The 18,087-nt window shown below is 41.5% G+C and overlaps 1 protein-coding gene across 1 annotated transcript in view; it reads right to left on the reverse strand.

Moving 5' to 3' along the window:
• Positions 1–18,087, reverse strand: part of NRDC (nardilysin convertase) — a 60,893-nt gene that overhangs the window by 25,075 nt on the left and 17,731 nt on the right. Inside the window, exons 6-17 of the mRNA XM_015411974.1 lie at positions 17,363–17,458; positions 15,988–16,110; positions 11,638–11,695; positions 9,565–9,638; positions 9,338–9,407; positions 8,922–8,999; positions 5,975–6,095; positions 5,831–5,889; positions 5,091–5,145; positions 4,065–4,169; positions 3,706–3,829; positions 1,681–1,767 (exon numbers count right to left, since the gene is read on the reverse strand). Of these exons, the coding sequence (XP_015267460.1) occupies positions 1,681–1,767; positions 3,706–3,829; positions 4,065–4,169; positions 5,091–5,145; positions 5,831–5,889; positions 5,975–6,095; positions 8,922–8,999; positions 9,338–9,407; positions 9,565–9,638; positions 11,638–11,695; positions 15,988–16,110; positions 17,363–17,458 (1,050 nt within the window). The remainder of the gene's footprint in view (positions 1–1,680; positions 1,768–3,705; positions 3,830–4,064; positions 4,170–5,090; positions 5,146–5,830; positions 5,890–5,974; positions 6,096–8,921; positions 9,000–9,337; positions 9,408–9,564; positions 9,639–11,637; positions 11,696–15,987; positions 16,111–17,362; positions 17,459–18,087) is intronic.

Consider the following 18,087-nt stretch of genomic DNA (forward strand, 5'->3'; position numbering starts at 1 on the left):
ACTGACTATGTTAAAGCCTTTGATTGTGTGGATCACAACGAACTATGGCAAGTCCTTAAAGAGATGAGAGTACCAGACCACCTCACATGTCTCTTGAGAAACCTGTATAAGGGTCAAGAAGTGACAGGTAAAACCGGATATGGAACAACTGATTGGTTTAGCATAGGAAAAGGAGTATGACAAGGATGTATATTGTCCCCTTGCTTATTTAATTTATATGCAGAGTACATCATACGAAATGCCGGCCTGGGTGAATCACAAGCCGGAATTAAGATTGCTGGGAAAAACATCCTCAGATATGCAGACGATACCACTCTAATGGCAGAAAGTGAAGAGGACCTAAAGAGCCTCTTTCTCAGTGTGAAAGAGGAGTGTGCAAAAGTTGGCTTGAAACTCAACATCAAAAAAACTAAGAGCATGTCATCCAGACCCATCACTCCTTGACAAATAGAAGGGGAAGTCATGGAAGCAGTGACATACACGTTCCTGGGGTCCAAGATCACTGCAGACGGTGACTGCAGCCATTAAATTAAAAGACGCCTGTTCCTTGGGAGGAAAGCGATGGCAAACCTAGACAGCATAATAAAAAGTATAGACATCACCTTGCCAACAAAAGTCCGTATGGTCACAGTGATGGTATTCCCAGTAGTAATGTATGGCTGCGAGAGTTGGACTATAAGGAAGGCCGAGCGCCGAAGAATAAATGCTTTTGAATTATGGTGCTGGAGAAGACTCTTGAGAGTCCCTTGGATTGCAAGGAGATCAAATCAGTCAATCCTAAAAGAAATCAACCCTGACTGTTCCCTGGAAGGCCAGATAATGAAGCTGAAGCTCAAATACTTAGGCTACCAAATGAGAAGGGAGCACTCACTGGAGAAGACCCTGATGCTGGGAAAGATTTAAGGAAAAAGAAGAAGGGGATGGCAAAGGATGAGATGGTTAGACAGTGTTATCGATGCAACGAACATGAAATTAAGCAAACTCCGGAGCACGATGGAGGACAGGAGGGCCTGGGGTGATGTGGTTCATGGGGTAACGAAGATTTGGACTCGACTGCGCGACTGAACAACAACAACATACAGGAATTTGGGAATAAAAGTGTCAGCTTTTTATTCTTGATTTGATTTGATTTAAATTTGAGTTACATTTTATTCGAGTTCAGTCCTGTCACCTCTGTCCCTAGATGCAGTAAGAAACTGCACCCTTGCAAGACAACTGATGAAGTTCTCCACCACCCCAATTGTTTACATTTGCTCTTGGACCACCAGTGCACCCGGAGTGTCAGGCACAGCAACAATCCAGAATAGTTTTAAGCTTCTCATGGTGAGAAACCTGTGACTCTTTGTATGAAATACAGTCTTACAGACAATATGATTCAACAGGAATGTTACATCAGTGTTGAATGTTACAGCTTTAAAATCTTATATTTTTGCACATTGTTCAAATTTCAGATTCTGCTCTAATGCTCCTAATTCTTTGTGAATTCAACAGGCTAGGACTCCAGCTAAACACATTTGTTCCATTCACTTGTGTCATAGCTGTAAAAACATTAATGTTGTAATCAAGTACAAGTATGTCTTTCTTCTCATTTAAAAATGAGTCTTCAGCCACATTTTGAGAAAGGAACCCAAACCACATTCAGATTCATACTCCATGCATAAGAAATCATGTGTTACTCACCAATATATCTGTTTTCTTCAGGCATGTGCAAGTCTGGATTTAACATGAAGTCACTAGCCCACATATCACTCCAGTGTTTATCTATATCTGTAATAAATAGAATATTGGCCTACTGGAAGTAGATAGCTGAACAGCACTGTCAAGAATCTGGTCCCTTTAAGCAGTTTCTTGTTCAATTCGAACAATGGTTCAGGCTGAGGCCTAGAAAAGTTTTCTCTGAAAACTAAGGTCAAGCTGCTTGTAGCTTCAAAGACTCAGATAATAAAGGTAGAAAATCATCCCATTAAGCCTGATAGCGTCAAAGACGTCAGAATCTAGGAGGGCACATTCCGTCTCATTAGAGCCTGAGCTCAGGGGTAGGAGAAGGTGTTTGTTTAATTGAACCCAATACAGCTGCAGGGCATTTGGTTTAATTGGCAAACCCATCTGATTGGTCAGTTCATCTGGTCAAGGTTAAGTTACATCCTTTGCTATACATGTGATTGGTTAATTAGAATCCGGCCAATGCTGGTCATTGAGCATAGAGGAAAGACCTTTCATTCTAGTTTTGCTCTGTATCTGGCTTACATCTGATTTTGGAACATGTTGTGTGTGGATCATACTGACCAGAAAGCTTGTTTTGGACTCTGGAACCCTTTTGGGACTCAGTCTTATGGGTAGAGATGTAAAATTTCCAGAAATTTTCTGTTTTTTTTTCGGGGGGAAACGGAACTTTTCAGAAAAATTGAAAAATGCTACATTAGCATTTCTTTTGTCTTTTCTAGATTGAAAGTCATTCTGTTACTTTAGGAACATAAAATATGACTATGGACATTTTTACTTGGCATGAAATTATCACAACTAGCATATTAAAAATATAGTGTATCCAAACAATTATTTCAAACAGAATACCCACCCACATGCAAAAACAAAACTGAAACTTTTTTATTTTCTTCTGACAATCGCACCTCCTAAAGGAAGAAATGTATCTTGTTCTTGCATTGGAGGGTTCAGTTTGTAACCTAGGACTTGCTTGTCTTCAGTGCACAGAAATTAGATCAATCTGATACCATTTATATATATTTTAGAAATGATTTGGAAAATATTTGAACACCTTGTCTTAAAATATTTTATTCATCATGTTAAAATAAAACGTTCCATAATAAATCCCCCCCCCCCTTTTTTTTCTTTTTCAATTTTTCCAATTTTTCAGGAAAAAACAAAAAGGCTTCAGGAAAAAAACCCGGGTTTTTTCCGAATTTTTCCAGTTATTTTCCGGGCCTTCACATCTCCTCATATGGGTAACATCTGGATCTTGAACCAATGCTTGTAAATGTGCTTAGTTTTGACTTACAGCTTTATTATTTTTATTCTCACTGTTCACTGCTCTTTTATCGACTATTCCTTTACAACTTTATAATAAAACGTTCTACTTCTACTTTGGTGGTCTTCTTGAATTCAGGAGGCTTCAATTTGATTCCAGTACTTTAGCCCTTGCTGGCTACAGCTACCAGATTGTGTTGTGAAACTTGCCTTGTAAGCATCCTACCTTGCATAGGTGACTTTCTTGATCTTAGTCCCAGGAGGGCTGGAGGCTTTTGTCTCTTGGATTCTGACTGTCTGGGTAGAAAATGAGCTGGGGGCAGAACTACCTGGGGTGTGAGGACTCACACTTCAGCCTTTTTAGTTTTGTCTTGCTTGACCTGACTTTAGTGTCCCTTGACAAACACCTGGTGAGGTTTATGTACGTAACTCTATTAACTGTGCCTTCCCCCTCCTCCACTCATACCATATCACTCTTCTTCTGTTGCAGCAGGAGCAGACTACCCATTCATCTGATCTAACAGATTCCTTTGCAGCTGATGAGATTCAAATCACAACCTTTTGCTAACCATGCTAGAAACTCCATCTTTCAACAGCATAGGGGTTCCTCAACTGGTCAGAGTCTAACTACCAGAACTTCAATCCCTCTATATTTTATACCACTGCTGTGCCAGAAATAGCCCCTCTCTACACCTCAAGTTATTGCCCAGGATTCAAAATTACCTTCAATGCTGTATTGTGTGCCAAACCACTTCTCCTTCAGATGACACTGGCCTTCATTGGAAGCAGATAATAGAATAAGGTTGGCTCGCTGGGGACACAGCTCTTTAAGAGCCTCAGCAATTGACTGAAAAGAGAAAGGACTCAAAGTTAGCCATCTCCCTTTTCACATAAAACCATAGGGTTTCATTCCACTGCTTGACTTAGAAAACACAGAGCATGAAGGACTGTAACCCCCTTCACAACCCCTCCAATGAAATGTTTTCCTGGATCTGAAACTGATATCAATCTGATCCAAGTAAAGATATCCCCAACCCTCATCTTCAGTGACCAGGCTCATCTGTCCTAACAAGCTCACTTACCTCTGGCTTGTATTCAAATAGAAGCTGGTCTCCTGTCAGAATGTCCTCTTTTGGAAACAACTGCATATTTTCACAAAGGCTTTCCACATACTCAACTGGATCAGTCTGTAAACAAACAATTCTATTTCACTAACTAACAATTGGGGGGGGGATTCTTCACCTTCCTTATGGTGGAGCCTATGGGTGGATTTATATGTTAATTTTTCTCCTCCAGTGTACACTGACCTTTGCAGTTGCCATGCATCAGGAACCCATTTCCTTTAAAGGATTTTATATTCCAGTAGATAGTTCAAATGAATGCTGAAATCAAGTTCATCTGGTGCTGACCCTGGCAGATAAACTAATAACTTCTAACACATGGACTGCAAACACAATGCAGGGGGTGGGGAGGGACTGTCCAAATCCACCCTTAGACTCAGGCTCAATATTCAGGAAAACAGTCTGACTGAACAGCTGTTCACTTGAATTCATCCTAAGTACGGCTCTGAAACCAAGTTGTCCACTGTGAAAACGTAAGATATACCTTCAAATGGAAAAAGTGCCATCCCACATCACTATCCCATTGATCATCCATTCCTAGTCTCTGTAAGAGGCAGAACAGCCACTCATTTCAACTACTGGAATGTGTACACTCTCTCTCAAATGTCTTCAATACTTAACAGAATACATAGAGCAAAACAGGAATAAGTGAGATTCACTAGCCATAGATTTTAGTGACATGGGGGGAAAAAATCAGAGTTTTTATTACAGAACTATATATGCAAAGGGGAAAATCCACCTTTAATTCAGCAAGGCAGAAAAATGAAAAACAAAACACAAAGGAGGAAAATATTTGATGCTAGAGACCAAGCCACATATTGAACAAATATGTAAAGAAAATTGTAATAATTCTCTATTTCTTCACCTCATATGTATCTTCCAAATTTCACGAGGCTAGAGCAGCTAAGGGTAAGCTACAATGTAAAAACATCAGAAAAGTTTAAAAATGTTATGCCACTACTTACAGAGGATTATGGAACAACATACCTGTTCTTGATAATGAAATTCATTAGCTTCAATCTTCTGGATCTCTTCCCATATTCTGTAGGTGACAAAACATCCTCTCATTATTCAGCTATATAAAGTAAAGGTAAAGGTTCCCTTGCTCGAAAGCCAGTCGAGTCCGACTCTAGGGTTGCGGTGCTCAACTCCGTTTCAAAGCCGAAGAGCCAGCGCTGTCCGAAGACATTTCCATGGTCATGTGGCCAGCATGACTAAACACCAAGGCGCACGGAACCCTGTTACCTTCCCACTGAAGTGGTACCTATTTATCTACTTGCAATTTCTTGCTTTCGAACTGCTAGGTTGGCAGGAGCTGGAACTAGAGATGGGAGTTCACTCCACCATGAGGCACCCGGGTCTCGAACTGCTGAACTACTGACCTTCCACAGTCTGCAGTTCAGCATCTTAACCACTTGTGCCACCGCAGCTCCTTATTCAGCTATACTTGCCATAAAATTAACAAAGCAAATTCCAAAAAATTAATTTCTCAACAGAAATAATACTCTATACAGGTAAACAGTAGATATAAGGTGTAATTGAAAATTCTGGTACCCCATTAAATTTATTCTACAGTCTCTGAGCTCTTAATAACTAACTTTCATTGTTTTTTTCTTAGGAGTGTCTCCTTAGGGTAATTTACTCTTTACTGTGATTTGTTGTTTCTGGTCAAATATAATAACAAAAAGAGACTGATAACTTCTGAGACTCAGCTAAGTTTTAGGTACCTTTGATCTGGTCCTGTTTTCTGCAACATTTTCAAATACTGGAACACAACATGAGCAACCTGAAAATAGGGAAAAAAGCATGCAAGGTTTTTGCAAATGGAATAAGCAACGGTCATAAGCAATCCAAGCTGCAGCTGCATTTACCTCATAGAAATGCTTGTAACCTTCATCGGTCAGAGTCACACAGATACTGAAGACTGAATATGTGGAATTCTGCTCAAATCCTGTCTCACCATTTCCTCCATATAATGCAAGTGCCCAGAATCTGACAGAAATGATAACACGTCTTACAAACATAACAACCAGCTGACATTGGAAGTATTTACACAAATTCCCAATATACTGTGTAAGATAAAATGGCCATTTACAACTATTCCAAAAGAAAGTGTATCTGGCCACAGCCACACATGCCTTCGTAATACCCACATTGGAGTACTATAATGTACTCTACATGGGGTTGCCCTCAAAAACAATCCAGAAAGCTACACTGGTAGAAAACACAGCACAGAAAATGTTGACCAAGGTTTACTATATTTATTTATTCAATTTATACCCCGCCCTCCCCGCGGGGGTATACCATAAGACATATATAAAGCCAATTCCTATACCAACTACACTGGCTTGGTTTTTACCTTTATAACATAAGTAGATTAGGTCTTGGGTATCTAAAAGACCATCACTGCCCATTCAACCTGCCAAAGTTTTGCTGAATGAGGCCTGCTGAGGGAACTCTTATCGCTAAGAACTGGCTGGTAGAGATCAAAGGGAAAGCTATTCCAACTGCTGCCCCTAGATTGTGGAACACCTTCCCTCTGGAGATAAGTCTGCACCTTTATTGCAGGCTTTTCAGAGCTGATTCAAGGCATTATTCTAGGTGGCCTTTGTATGAATGGACTGGATATACAGATATTCTTGTTTTACCTAAATCTTCTTATGTGTTCTGCTGTTTTAAATTCTTACAATGTTTTAAACACTTATTGGGTTTTATGCTTCTCTATTTAGCTGCCTTGATTGTCGCTTATAAGACAAAAGAGGCACATAAACAAATAAAGATACACATGGTCTTTGGAAGCACAAGTAAAATACCCTAGAAATTGAAACCCAAATAAGTGGCAAGCACCAATTAGTCTAGCCCCAATTAGTACAATTTGTGCAAAGTAGAAGCTTGGATCCTGCCTAAAATTCCCATGGACTGAAGGATATCTCACCATGTAAGTATGACACACGCACCCCTGTTGCAGCACAAAATTCCCACCACCAAATGCTGCTAATGTAAGGACAGAAGACATCCTAGAATAGCTGGGGGAGTCGTGGAAGTCCATGACAGGGGGGAGTCAGAGATCAACTGTGGAAAGAGGGAAATGGTGTCACCCCCACCCCCCCATGCATAGAAAGTTTAGGCAGCATCTAACTTAGCATCTCCTTCCAATGAACTGGATATTTCCAGGTCTGCCCTTGGTCGACCCCTTCTCTTCACAGGATGGAACATAATATTTTTTAAAAGTGCCTACCCAGAATGCATGGCAATGATACTCACTGGGATTTATCCAGATTACTTTTAACATTTTCTTTAAACATTAAATCAAAGGATAAATAAAGTAGCAGCACCTTTCAATTATTTGGTTTCTGTTTGCTGCCCAGTGCGTGGGTTGGTGAAATAGCATTAAGTATTGCCATTCCATTAAAAAAATTTACTACCATCCAGTCACTTTTGCATATTTAACAAATGGATATCTATATATCTAATAGTGAAGTGGCCCCATCTGTAGACTGGGGCCACACCAACACGAAAGAGTTTTCTGCAAATGTGGGGGATAGCGGGAGGGAGATGGGATCCCCTCCATGAGTCTTATGGGCCCACATTTGTTAGTATATAATTTCAAACTAATACTGTTCTCCAAATTCACAATATTCCATAACTGAGTTTCTTTAACATGCTGCCAAACCTTATACATGTTTGCTCAGAAGTAAATACAATTGAGTTCAGTGTAGGAGTGTGCAAAAAACAACAAAAGTATTCTTCGAGTTCAGGTAAATTAAATCCCAGAAATATTGGTATTTCCCAATATTCCCAAATCCCAATACCAGTAAGGTATTCAGATTTGGTAGATATTCAGGAATACGGAATTGTTTCAGCTTCATTATGCCCTATGGGGACCATTATAGTCAATGGTCCCCATAAGTACAATGGAGAATTGATCTGGGGGTATCTGGGGCTCGGGAGAGGGCTGTTTTTGAGGTAGAGGCACCAACTTTGCGGCATTGCTACTGGTGCCTCTTCTCAAAAGAAACCCCAAGTTTCAAAAAGATTGGACCAGTGGTCAGATTGTGGTCCCTTTAAATTCCTTCTCCAAGCCACAACTCCACGAGTGAACTCCAAAGAAGTTTAAAGGGCTCGCTGTCCCTTTAAAAACCTTCTCCAAGCATTGCATTCAGAAGAAGAGACTGGATTTACACCCTGCCCTTCACTACCTGAAGGTGTCTCAGAGCGATTTACAATCTCCTTTCCCTTCCCCTCCCCACAACAGAAACCCTGTGAGGTAGGTGGGGCTGAGAGAGCTCTTTCGAGAACTGCTCTGTCCAGAACAGCCGTGAGAGAACCGTGAGAGACTGACCCAAGCACACCAGCAGCTGAATGTGCAGGAGTGGAGAATCAAACCCGGTTCTCCCAGATTAGAGTCTGCGCTCCTAACCACTACACCAAACTGGCTCTTCACCCACAAGGCATTTAAAGGGACTATCTGAAGGTCCCAAAAAATCCTGAATATTTTTGGGATTTTCAGGCTTGGCCATTTCGGATAGCCAAAATTCAGCCCCAATCTATATCTGGCTGAAAGAATATCCAAAAAATACCAACAACATATTTTTTGATATTTTTCTCAGCTCAGGTTTAGTCGAATGCACACCCCTAGTTCAATGGTATTTACTCCCAAATAAGCATGCATTAGATTGCAGGCGCAGTCACAAACAAAGCTAATTTTTTTTGGCACTGCACAAGCCACGTGGAACCAAATACAGCTCTTAAACTGAGCAATTATTATTATTAATTCTTTCATTCTTTGACATTAATTTGCACTGTCAGAGCACATACTTTTTTCTAAGAAATGAAAGAACACTGCCTTTGCCTTCATGTCCAACCAGCCAGGAAATATAATGAAGTGGCTTTACTCTAGAAAAGAAAAGAGGTGATTAGACCACTGCTTGACAATCACAGCTATTACGGTAATAAAAAAGTAAAATGGGAATATCCAGAGTTCTGGGATTTGGCGAGCAGCAGATTACAAACAAGACCTCATCTACATCAAGTAGTATTTTTAGAACAGTCAACTAGAAAGAGAGATCAACTAAAATATAGATCATTTATACACAAAAAATACAACCGCACAAATGAAAGTGATCACTGTGATTACCAGCCAGTTTATTCTATTGCAGCATTTAATCTGAACTTAATTCAATTTCATAGTGCTCTCATCAGGGTTTCACCATAAAGCGAGTTTAAAAGTTCACCTGTAATACTGATCTTGTGGAGGAAGGGCCCAAGTGATGTTCAAAGAGTGTGTCTTTCTGATTGGAACAACTGAGGGAATAGAAACACATTAGGTGTTAATTTAAAGCCATGATTATTCCTTGATACTCATCATAACAGCTCAAAAATAAAGTGTGTGGAAAAGGTCAAGTTCAAAATGTACTATTTGTTTCAGCACTGCAAGGAACTGCCTATCTTATACACTCACCTCTATAAAGTTTGTGAAAATCAGGTGTGTCAAAAGGCTCTGTCAGGTGGCTAAACACTGGTCTAGATAAATCACTTTAAATAGAAAAGAAAAAAGTCACATAGCATCACTGCAATCCAACAAAAGTGATTCACACAACAGATATATGGATCATACTTCTGGATGCTGTCCCCCATATCCAGCACCTGCCAATCACATGTTGGGAATAGAGGCACCCTTTCTGAAACCTGACAGGTGATCCATGTTGCCATCAAAGAAGATCCTTCTGTATAGCAGCATGGCTACAGCTGTTCTACCTTGCTCATTCAAAATCACCCAAACCTTGAACAAAAAACTGCTTTCTGCCCACACATCCTAGAAAAATGTACCTAAAAACGTACCTCTTCTAAATGATAATAAAGGGCTTCATCAATTTCACTAACCTTATCTTTTAAAAGAAACTCTAGAACAGAAACCCAGGGTTTCTGCACACTATTAGATATTAAAATGTTTTCAGGCACCATACTTGGCAAAACAAAATGGATCACAAACCATGATGCAAATAATGCAAAAAATGAACTGAAGTAAGAAATTGCTGCATTGAGAGACACATCTGATTGTTACAGGTATGGCTTGTTGCCATGCTCATACTCTCCCACTTGTATGCACAGAACAAAGGTTTCCTGGTTTTGGAAGCCTTCAGGCCAAACTCTGATATCTGAATGCAGGCACCTAGGCTGAAGGAGTGCATTCCTTCAATTCCAGTTTGTTGGGAAGAAAACTCTAGTCTGCCCAGGTGCCTGCATGCTGAATGTTTCTGCAACCAGGAAAACTTCAATCAGACTCAACTTATGGAGAGGGGAGGAGGAAGGGGGCACATAAGCATAACAACAAGCCAGGATTGTGCCCATGAGAAATAAGCCTATTCCTTTGTGATATCTGAATGCAGCTACTGTCCTTGGACCTCTGACAGTACACTGGAATTCCTACCATCTATGCAGATTGTTTTAATAATGTGAACACATACTAGTCTGTGTTGTTACACCACTTAGTAAAACTGTACATCCACATCATTAGGAACATCTGACAAGTACTAAAAACTGAAAGTATAACCAAGTATGGTGGAATGGCTATAGCGTTAGGGGAAACACTGAATACCTCAGTATCTCTTTTGAAGTCAACATGTTAATTAGGAGCCTTAACTTTTTAATATGAAAAAAAATGCAAAACACGTATTTTATTGTAATAGAGTACTTCCAAGGAATAAATTACATTATTTGACAGTGAAGTCTGACCCTGTGCCACAAAGATGGTGGGCATCCAAATTTATGGAGGGGGTCAGTCCCCAGGCAACATAAAGGCAGTCATATCCAAGACTATCACACAGCAACACATACTGCAGCTATGATAAAGTCTTGCTGTAACTACAATAAAGTTATGCTACACTATATCCACAATTGCCAGCTGCCTCCAAACTGAAGCACTCCCTCATTTTAACAATGAAAAACTACCAGTCATAACAGGCAGGCGGGAACTGTTTACAAATGTCAGTGAATAGCATGTTTCCTCCAACCTTTTGCAATAGCTTTCTTCCCTCTTCCCCCAAACCTCTGTGCCCTTCTGTATTAGTTGGGGAAACCCAACAATGCAACTTTTTTTCCTTATTCCACCCCTCACCACCACCACTGTTAACAGAATCTGGGAGAAAGACAGACAGAAAAGTAGCAATGGGGAAACATTCCAGCAAGGAAGCAGAGAAAACTAGGGATGAACCAAGGAGAATGAGAACCAATGCTCCCTCTGAGCTGTGGAGTCATGTGAGCAAAAATTCTACTTTGTGAGCTACTGGCATTAAAGTTGTGACTGAGCGATTTGGCTTCTTTATAAATTAGTTTGCTAATTTTTAAGTCATCCTTCCTGAGCTAAGACAAAAATGTGTGAGCCAGGGGCTAAAAAACTGTGAGGTAGCTCACACTAACTCAGCTTAGAGGGAACACTGATGAGAACAGGTTTGGGAAGCTGATTTCGTTGTGTGATCTGCATACAAAATGGTACATACATCTTATTACAAAAATTGTAGGAGAAGTATCTTACTTATTAGGGATTTCCGAGAAGATTTCTGTCACCCATTTTTCCAGAATATCCAAAGTTTCTAGCAAGGGAGGAAAAAGTTCAACAACCTGATGTAGCAAATTCTTAGAACAAGGGTAAGGTGAAGATGCTGCCTGCAGTCTAGTTATTTTGTGGGAGGAGAATACGTTGTTCAACTGGCTAAAGTGAAAACATTATCAAGCCTGTCGGCTCAATTCATGCAGCACACCCTCATTACACTTACACCCAAGACGGGGTCACATCCAGGGGTGTGGCTGTACCTGGCATGTTTTATGTTTCACATGAAACCACAGTTGCCATACAAGACCAACAGCCCTGTGACAGAAAGGAAAGGCAGGCAGGCAGGCAAAGACATGATGCAATCAGAAGACGAGGCTTGAATAGCCAAGTGTAAGTGACTGATGCATCTTAGTATTTTCCCGTATTTCCATGATGTTTTGTGCTTTCATGCCAATAAAGGTTGTGTGTGTGTGTGAAAGGAAAGGCAGGCAAGCAAAGACACCCTCACGAACCTGCTCCAGGAGCTGCTCCCACTTGCCCTTTCTACTTCTTTCCTCAGAAGGACTTTTTTGCTTGCCTGCTTGGATTTTGTTTCAGAAGATTTTATTTTGTTTTGAGTTCAATACTTTGAAACTATGTTTTTTCAGTCAATTCTCTCCCCTTACCCACATCCTTTCTCATAGGTTTATTAATGTTACAGCATGAATTTTTACACTGAAATTTGAAACTGAATTTCTAAACTGATATTTTAAGGGAGCTTTAGAATGGAATTTGGTGCACTGGCCAGAGAGCAGGATTCATTCCAATAAGTAAACAAAAATAACAATAGCATTTGCTACAAAAGTTTTCCAGCTTGTCGAAGTAAAATTAGTGAAATTAACAAAGCAAGTCTGCATCTTGTGACATTCCAGCAATTCCCTTATGGTAAGACTCTAAGCTCAGAAAACACCATAATTAGTTCAAAGAGGTTTTATGTCTCTTCATAATCCTCTTCAAGGGTAGGTGGGTAGGTAGGTAGAATTTTATGCCCTGTCACCTGGGTGCCGGTAGGCAGCCCCACCCCTGTATACTATGTGGCCTTAGTTAGGGAAAAATGTATTTGAAACTACCTGTAAACCGCTCAGACACCCTTCGGGGTCAGAGCGGTAAATAAATCGAATGTATAAAACAAACAAATAAATAAATAAATAAATAAAGGCTATTAACAATAGCTGCCCAAGCAGTAATAAATATTACAATAAAAACATAACAAGGTTAAAAACAATGTTAACATTGTCAGGACCAGGACATAATGTAGAATACAGCATGCTGAACACCAGGGCAAAAGTTCTGCATGAATCTTCTTGGCAGCCAATGCATACAGGTGACTATCATATAGCCTCCTAATGGAGCAGAATTGAGGACTTCTTTGCATGTACTAATTCCCCTGAGTTTAATTCTGCCCACCGCTAACCAGTTTTCTGTCCTGACTTCCAAACTGAGGCACCTTCAGTTAACATCAAAGCATCTGAATCAGGGAGTGAGTCAGCCTGCTTCAGTGCAGGAAGAGTGGGAAAGGAAGTGGTCAATATAACAGCACAGCTCTCCTGCCTGACAACTAGAACACTGGGAATTATTTTTGACATTGAACTTAACACTTTCAAAACTGGATTACCTCATTAGTGTAATGCTGGAAACTAACAACACTAGTGCCCTGCCACCTACACTCTTAACGTGGTACCACCACAGGCATGACATCTCTGTTGATGTTCCCACCGAGCGGTGGTGCCAAAAGGCCCCTAAGCCTTCAGCCACCAGCAGAGTCAACAGCTTGTACCAATTAGTCTTTCAGCCTTATCAGATTTGTTTGGATATCCTATTGGATGATAAAACTCCCCTCTTGAATTCCACATTTTGTGCAGTGCAGCATCTAAAAGCCCTGTTGAATACCCCAAATCTCCCCATCAATCTGAAGCTAACTGAGACTCTTAACTGCTCCTATAGGGCAATCAAATTATTGTTAATGTTTGGTTGTTCAAACAAAATTCAAACATTCTGAGTATGCAACAAAAAAAACCCCTGAATTTTAAGGGAATCTTTCCATCCAGAATCTTGAATAATGTATCACACTCCCCCCTCTTTAGTCCAGGGACATCATGCCCCAGAACTGACATTGAGACCAATGGCAGGAAACATGACTCAATTAGAGTCCAGATAGTGATCTGATTAGCTGGGATGACCCTCCTGCTAATATGGAGACCAAGACAGGGTACATCTCAACTAGCATTCAGAATCTCTCTACTGAGGCAGACCTAATCAACTGTTTCAAAGCTCTTCCAGATAATGAGTGAAAGTCCATCACTGACAGGCTGGAGCAGCTGAGGACCAGGGTCTTAGGTACGAAGGACAGCACCCTTGCCCCCATTTCCTCCCATTTCTCCCTTAATTGTAGTTAGTGCAGAGATGGCCCCAAGTAACCCCCCTACTGTCCATGCTTCCCCAGGAATTTTTAGTCCCTCAGAAGCTATTTCTACAGAAGGTGGATCAATTCCACACAATGAATATGTTTTCACCCAGACCTTTGGCAAACTCTCAGTCCCTGAAAAAGGGTGCTTTAATAGTTTTTAGAGGGCCACAAGCTGGGTACAACAGGGCCCCATCCAATGGGCCCAACCAGCAAGACTTCTACTTTAGCCCCAGTGCCCTCACTCAAAATGGATCCATTCAAGTGGACCCCAGTGGAGAACTGAATAGAATCAAGAGGCTAGACTGACTACTACACCTCTCCTTGAACCTTATGGGATGGGGGAATAAATGCCACGATTGAAACTTCTTTCTATTTCTGCAAAAATGTGACATAATACATTTGCAGGAAACTTGGTCCCAGGAGATTACAGCCCCCTATTTCTACAGGGCTCCCAAGCATTTGCTGTCCCTGCCATTAAAACCCACACTAAAGGTTGTGCTAGTGGGGGGGGGTCTAGTAATCTTTGTCTCAGTTGACCTCAAGGCTGACATCCAGGTCTGAAGAGTGGCACCCAGAATCACATCCAGGTGCTAGAGATTAGAGGCAAACACATTGGATCTCTTCTCTGTGTGAACAGATATATTTCACCTAGAAGTTCTACGTATTCAAGCATAGATGCTATCTGGGATAACCTGTCCACCACCTTGGATGCTCTAGATGCCCAGTTCCCCAACTCCCATATTCCCCTATGCGGTGACCTCAATGCAAGGACTGGTGCCAGTTCTTCTGGTACCTCAAAGTGTATAAACAACCAAGCCCCTAAGCAAGCATGTTTTTAGCTATGTTATCTCAGGCCCAGCTCCTGAACAGGTTGGGTTTGAGATTTCTAAAAATACTATCCTCCCATCATCTACAATGGCTCCATGCAACCATATATGACTCCTTTCATGGCACTTATACATACTTGTCCACCCAGGGTGCCAGCACAATAGATTACATCTTCGTCTCATCATTGCTTTTACAATACACCCATGATTTTGAGGAAGGCAATAGGGCTGGAAGTGATCACTATCCCTTGAGGGTGTCACTTGGCTACTCAGTTGCAATATTTCTTAACAGATTGCAGGACCTTCCTGAAAGGTTCAACAGGGAGCAAGAAGAATCACGTGGTCTGTTCACCTGCATTCTAACACAGCACACATTCTGGAACACTGTGTTTTTCAATGTTTGTGCCAAGAAACACTGAGGGATGGCTTGGATATCCTGGAACTCTTTGAGGAAATTGTTCGCCAGTTCAGACCCTTCCTCTCCAGCGATAGACATTTACAATCCAAAACCCATCCTTCTGCAGGCTGGTTTAACCTGGAGTGTGTTGTTGTTATTCAGCCGCACAGTCGAGTCCGATTCTTCACGACTCCATGGACTACATCACGCTAGGCCCTCCTGTCTTCCATTGTGCTTGGAGTGTAAAGCAGTCCAGTCCAATGTACCAAAATTTCAATTAGACCAATTAGGACTGAGTAAGGATGTTAAGTAACATAGTTAATGAAACTTTATGCAAATGACTGAAACCAAACAGAAGGCTCTACTTGAAAGGTTACTGGATTTCAAATGTCCCTTCAGGGAAAACCTCATTCTCTAAAGGGAACACCTGCCTCATTGAGATTAACTACAAACAAAACAAAAATATAATTACGCAAATGAAAGAATGGAGAGCTTTTAGCCAGATAATCCAAATACTTATTGATTAAAATAACGCTGCCATTTTGTACTGTACAAGACAATGAAGGAGAACTTCTGCAATTCGCACCCATGTCAAGCACCACCCAAACATCAATTCACTGTATCACAACACACATCTACAATAGAAACCGAAGAGAAATTACCTTTGGACTGCACAACTAAAGTCATATAGTGAGCAGAGTAATAGCGCTGCCAGAATTCCCTCAGCCTGGTGTAGGTATCAATGCCATTTTGCTTGGGGTTATGTTTAAGAGTGTCTGCATTACCTACAAATGTTAAAAATTAAAGTTGTATAAACTACTGAAAAATTGTATGTGTTGAAAATAATATACAAGCATTTTGTCCATGAGGTCAGCTGAGCAAGACCTCTCCCCACTGTCTCATACCCCTCCTGATGCCAATCCAATCCCCCCTTCTAAGCCTCCATCTGCCAGGAACATAATTTTAGAGAGAAAGAGGTCTCCCCCATCATCTCACTTGCTTGCTTTGTTCTTTCCTTCCTCTCTACCTGCAGCCTGAAAAAAACTGCACAGAGCACCACCACACAGCAGCAGGATTGCAGGAGCAGTCCAAGAGGAATAGTTTGGGAAGGAACAGGAACAATCCCCTCGTACTAACACTCAAGAGTTACCTGTTTGCTTTGTATGATACTAAACTAGTCACCTCTCTCTTGGCATTCTTTTCCACATTAATTTGCTAGACATATTTTTCTCTACCCCTACTCTAAAAAGCCTAAGCAGACCTGTATAATGATGTAAAATAATTTTCTGAACTACTATTGAAAGAAACCCAAATCTATGGAAACTGTTCTATGATCCCACCTTTGTGAGCTCACAAGCAACATTTTTTCTTGTACAAAATGGAATCTTGGGGACATTATAATCTATATATCTAATATCTAAATCCGCGCTCCGGGGCCACCTGGGGGGCAGGGAGAGGTTTGTGCACACGTGGGGTGGTCCCCACGTGTGCACAAAAATCTTAAAGTGTGTAAAAATTGTGTGGGGGGCCTTAATTTGACAAAAGTAAAAAAGAGCGTTCCCTGCACATGCGCAGGGAACGCTCTTGGAACGAGGGCTGGAGTTTGCCGCCGCCCCGGCCGCGAGGCCCAGCCGGCTGCAAGCCGCTGGCTCTCACTTGGGGGGGAGGCAGCCGGCCTCGCCGCTGCCGCCTCCGCCGCGGACCCAGCCGGCCTAGCCCTCGCTTGGTGGGGGGGAGCAGCGAGACCCGGTGGCTACAAGCCGCCCGGGGCTCGCTTTGGAGCGGGGGGACAGAGCGGGACTTTTCTCTTGTATAATATAATGTATAAAACTACATGAATATGAGATATGCTAGGTCATGACTTTCAACACCACTCAACAGACAGATTGAGATATAAACTGACAACATAGATACTTTGGAAAATTATTTATCCAACTTTTTAAACAAGCTCTTGCATTAGTGATAACTGTCACAAATTTCACATTTAATATTTTAAACATATCACTTAAATATATGACATATTATGACACAACGTACCCCAGAAGAACTTCTTCATAGGATGGCCAGTCTTGGCAAGACTTCCAAACAACATTTCTCTTCGGTTTGTATCAGAGGGCCTTGCAAGCTGATATTCTGTTTCATTGGGGGGGGGGGGGAAGAAAGGGTTCAGATTGAAATTATGTTGAACTTCAAAACCAGCCTTGACCAGTAACATACCAAGGCATGCACATGGATTTATATCCTTGCTCAAAGCAGGAAGAAAGGATCAAAAAGATTAATATCAAACTGCCTAACCAAGCTCATGTGCAAGGCTCTTGTGTGTACTTTTTCCTCCAGAAAGACTCAGTATATACAGTAAAGGGCCCTGATACAAGGAAACTTATGTGCACTGATGAATGTTTAATGAATAAAACATCAGTATGATTAATCTTGACTACCTATAGTTGCTTGTGTGCATAGACCAGGAGTGGCCAAACTGTGGCTCGGGGGCCACATGCAGCTCTTTCACACATATTGGGCAGCTCCTGGCAGGGGGGCTGGGGAAGCAAAGGGGAGGCATGCCTCTCCAATTAGTCTTCCCTTCCCCAGCCAGTGTTCCCCTCCCTGGGTAGGCTTGCGGGGGGGGGGGGGGCGAAGACCCTCCCTGGGTAGGCTTGCGGGGGGGGGGGGAGCAGAGAAAGAAAGCAACTTAAACTATAAACATATTCTCAAAGCCCCACCCCCACCCCGCACCAGCCAGCTTGGAGAAGGTATTTGTCTCT

Source organism: Gekko japonicus, unplaced genomic scaffold (assembly GCF_001447785.1).
Source record: "Gekko japonicus isolate JY-2015 unplaced genomic scaffold, Gekko_japonicus_V1.1 scaffold664, whole genome shotgun sequence".
Lineage (NCBI taxonomy): Eukaryota > Metazoa > Chordata > Lepidosauria > Squamata > Gekkonidae > Gekko > Gekko japonicus.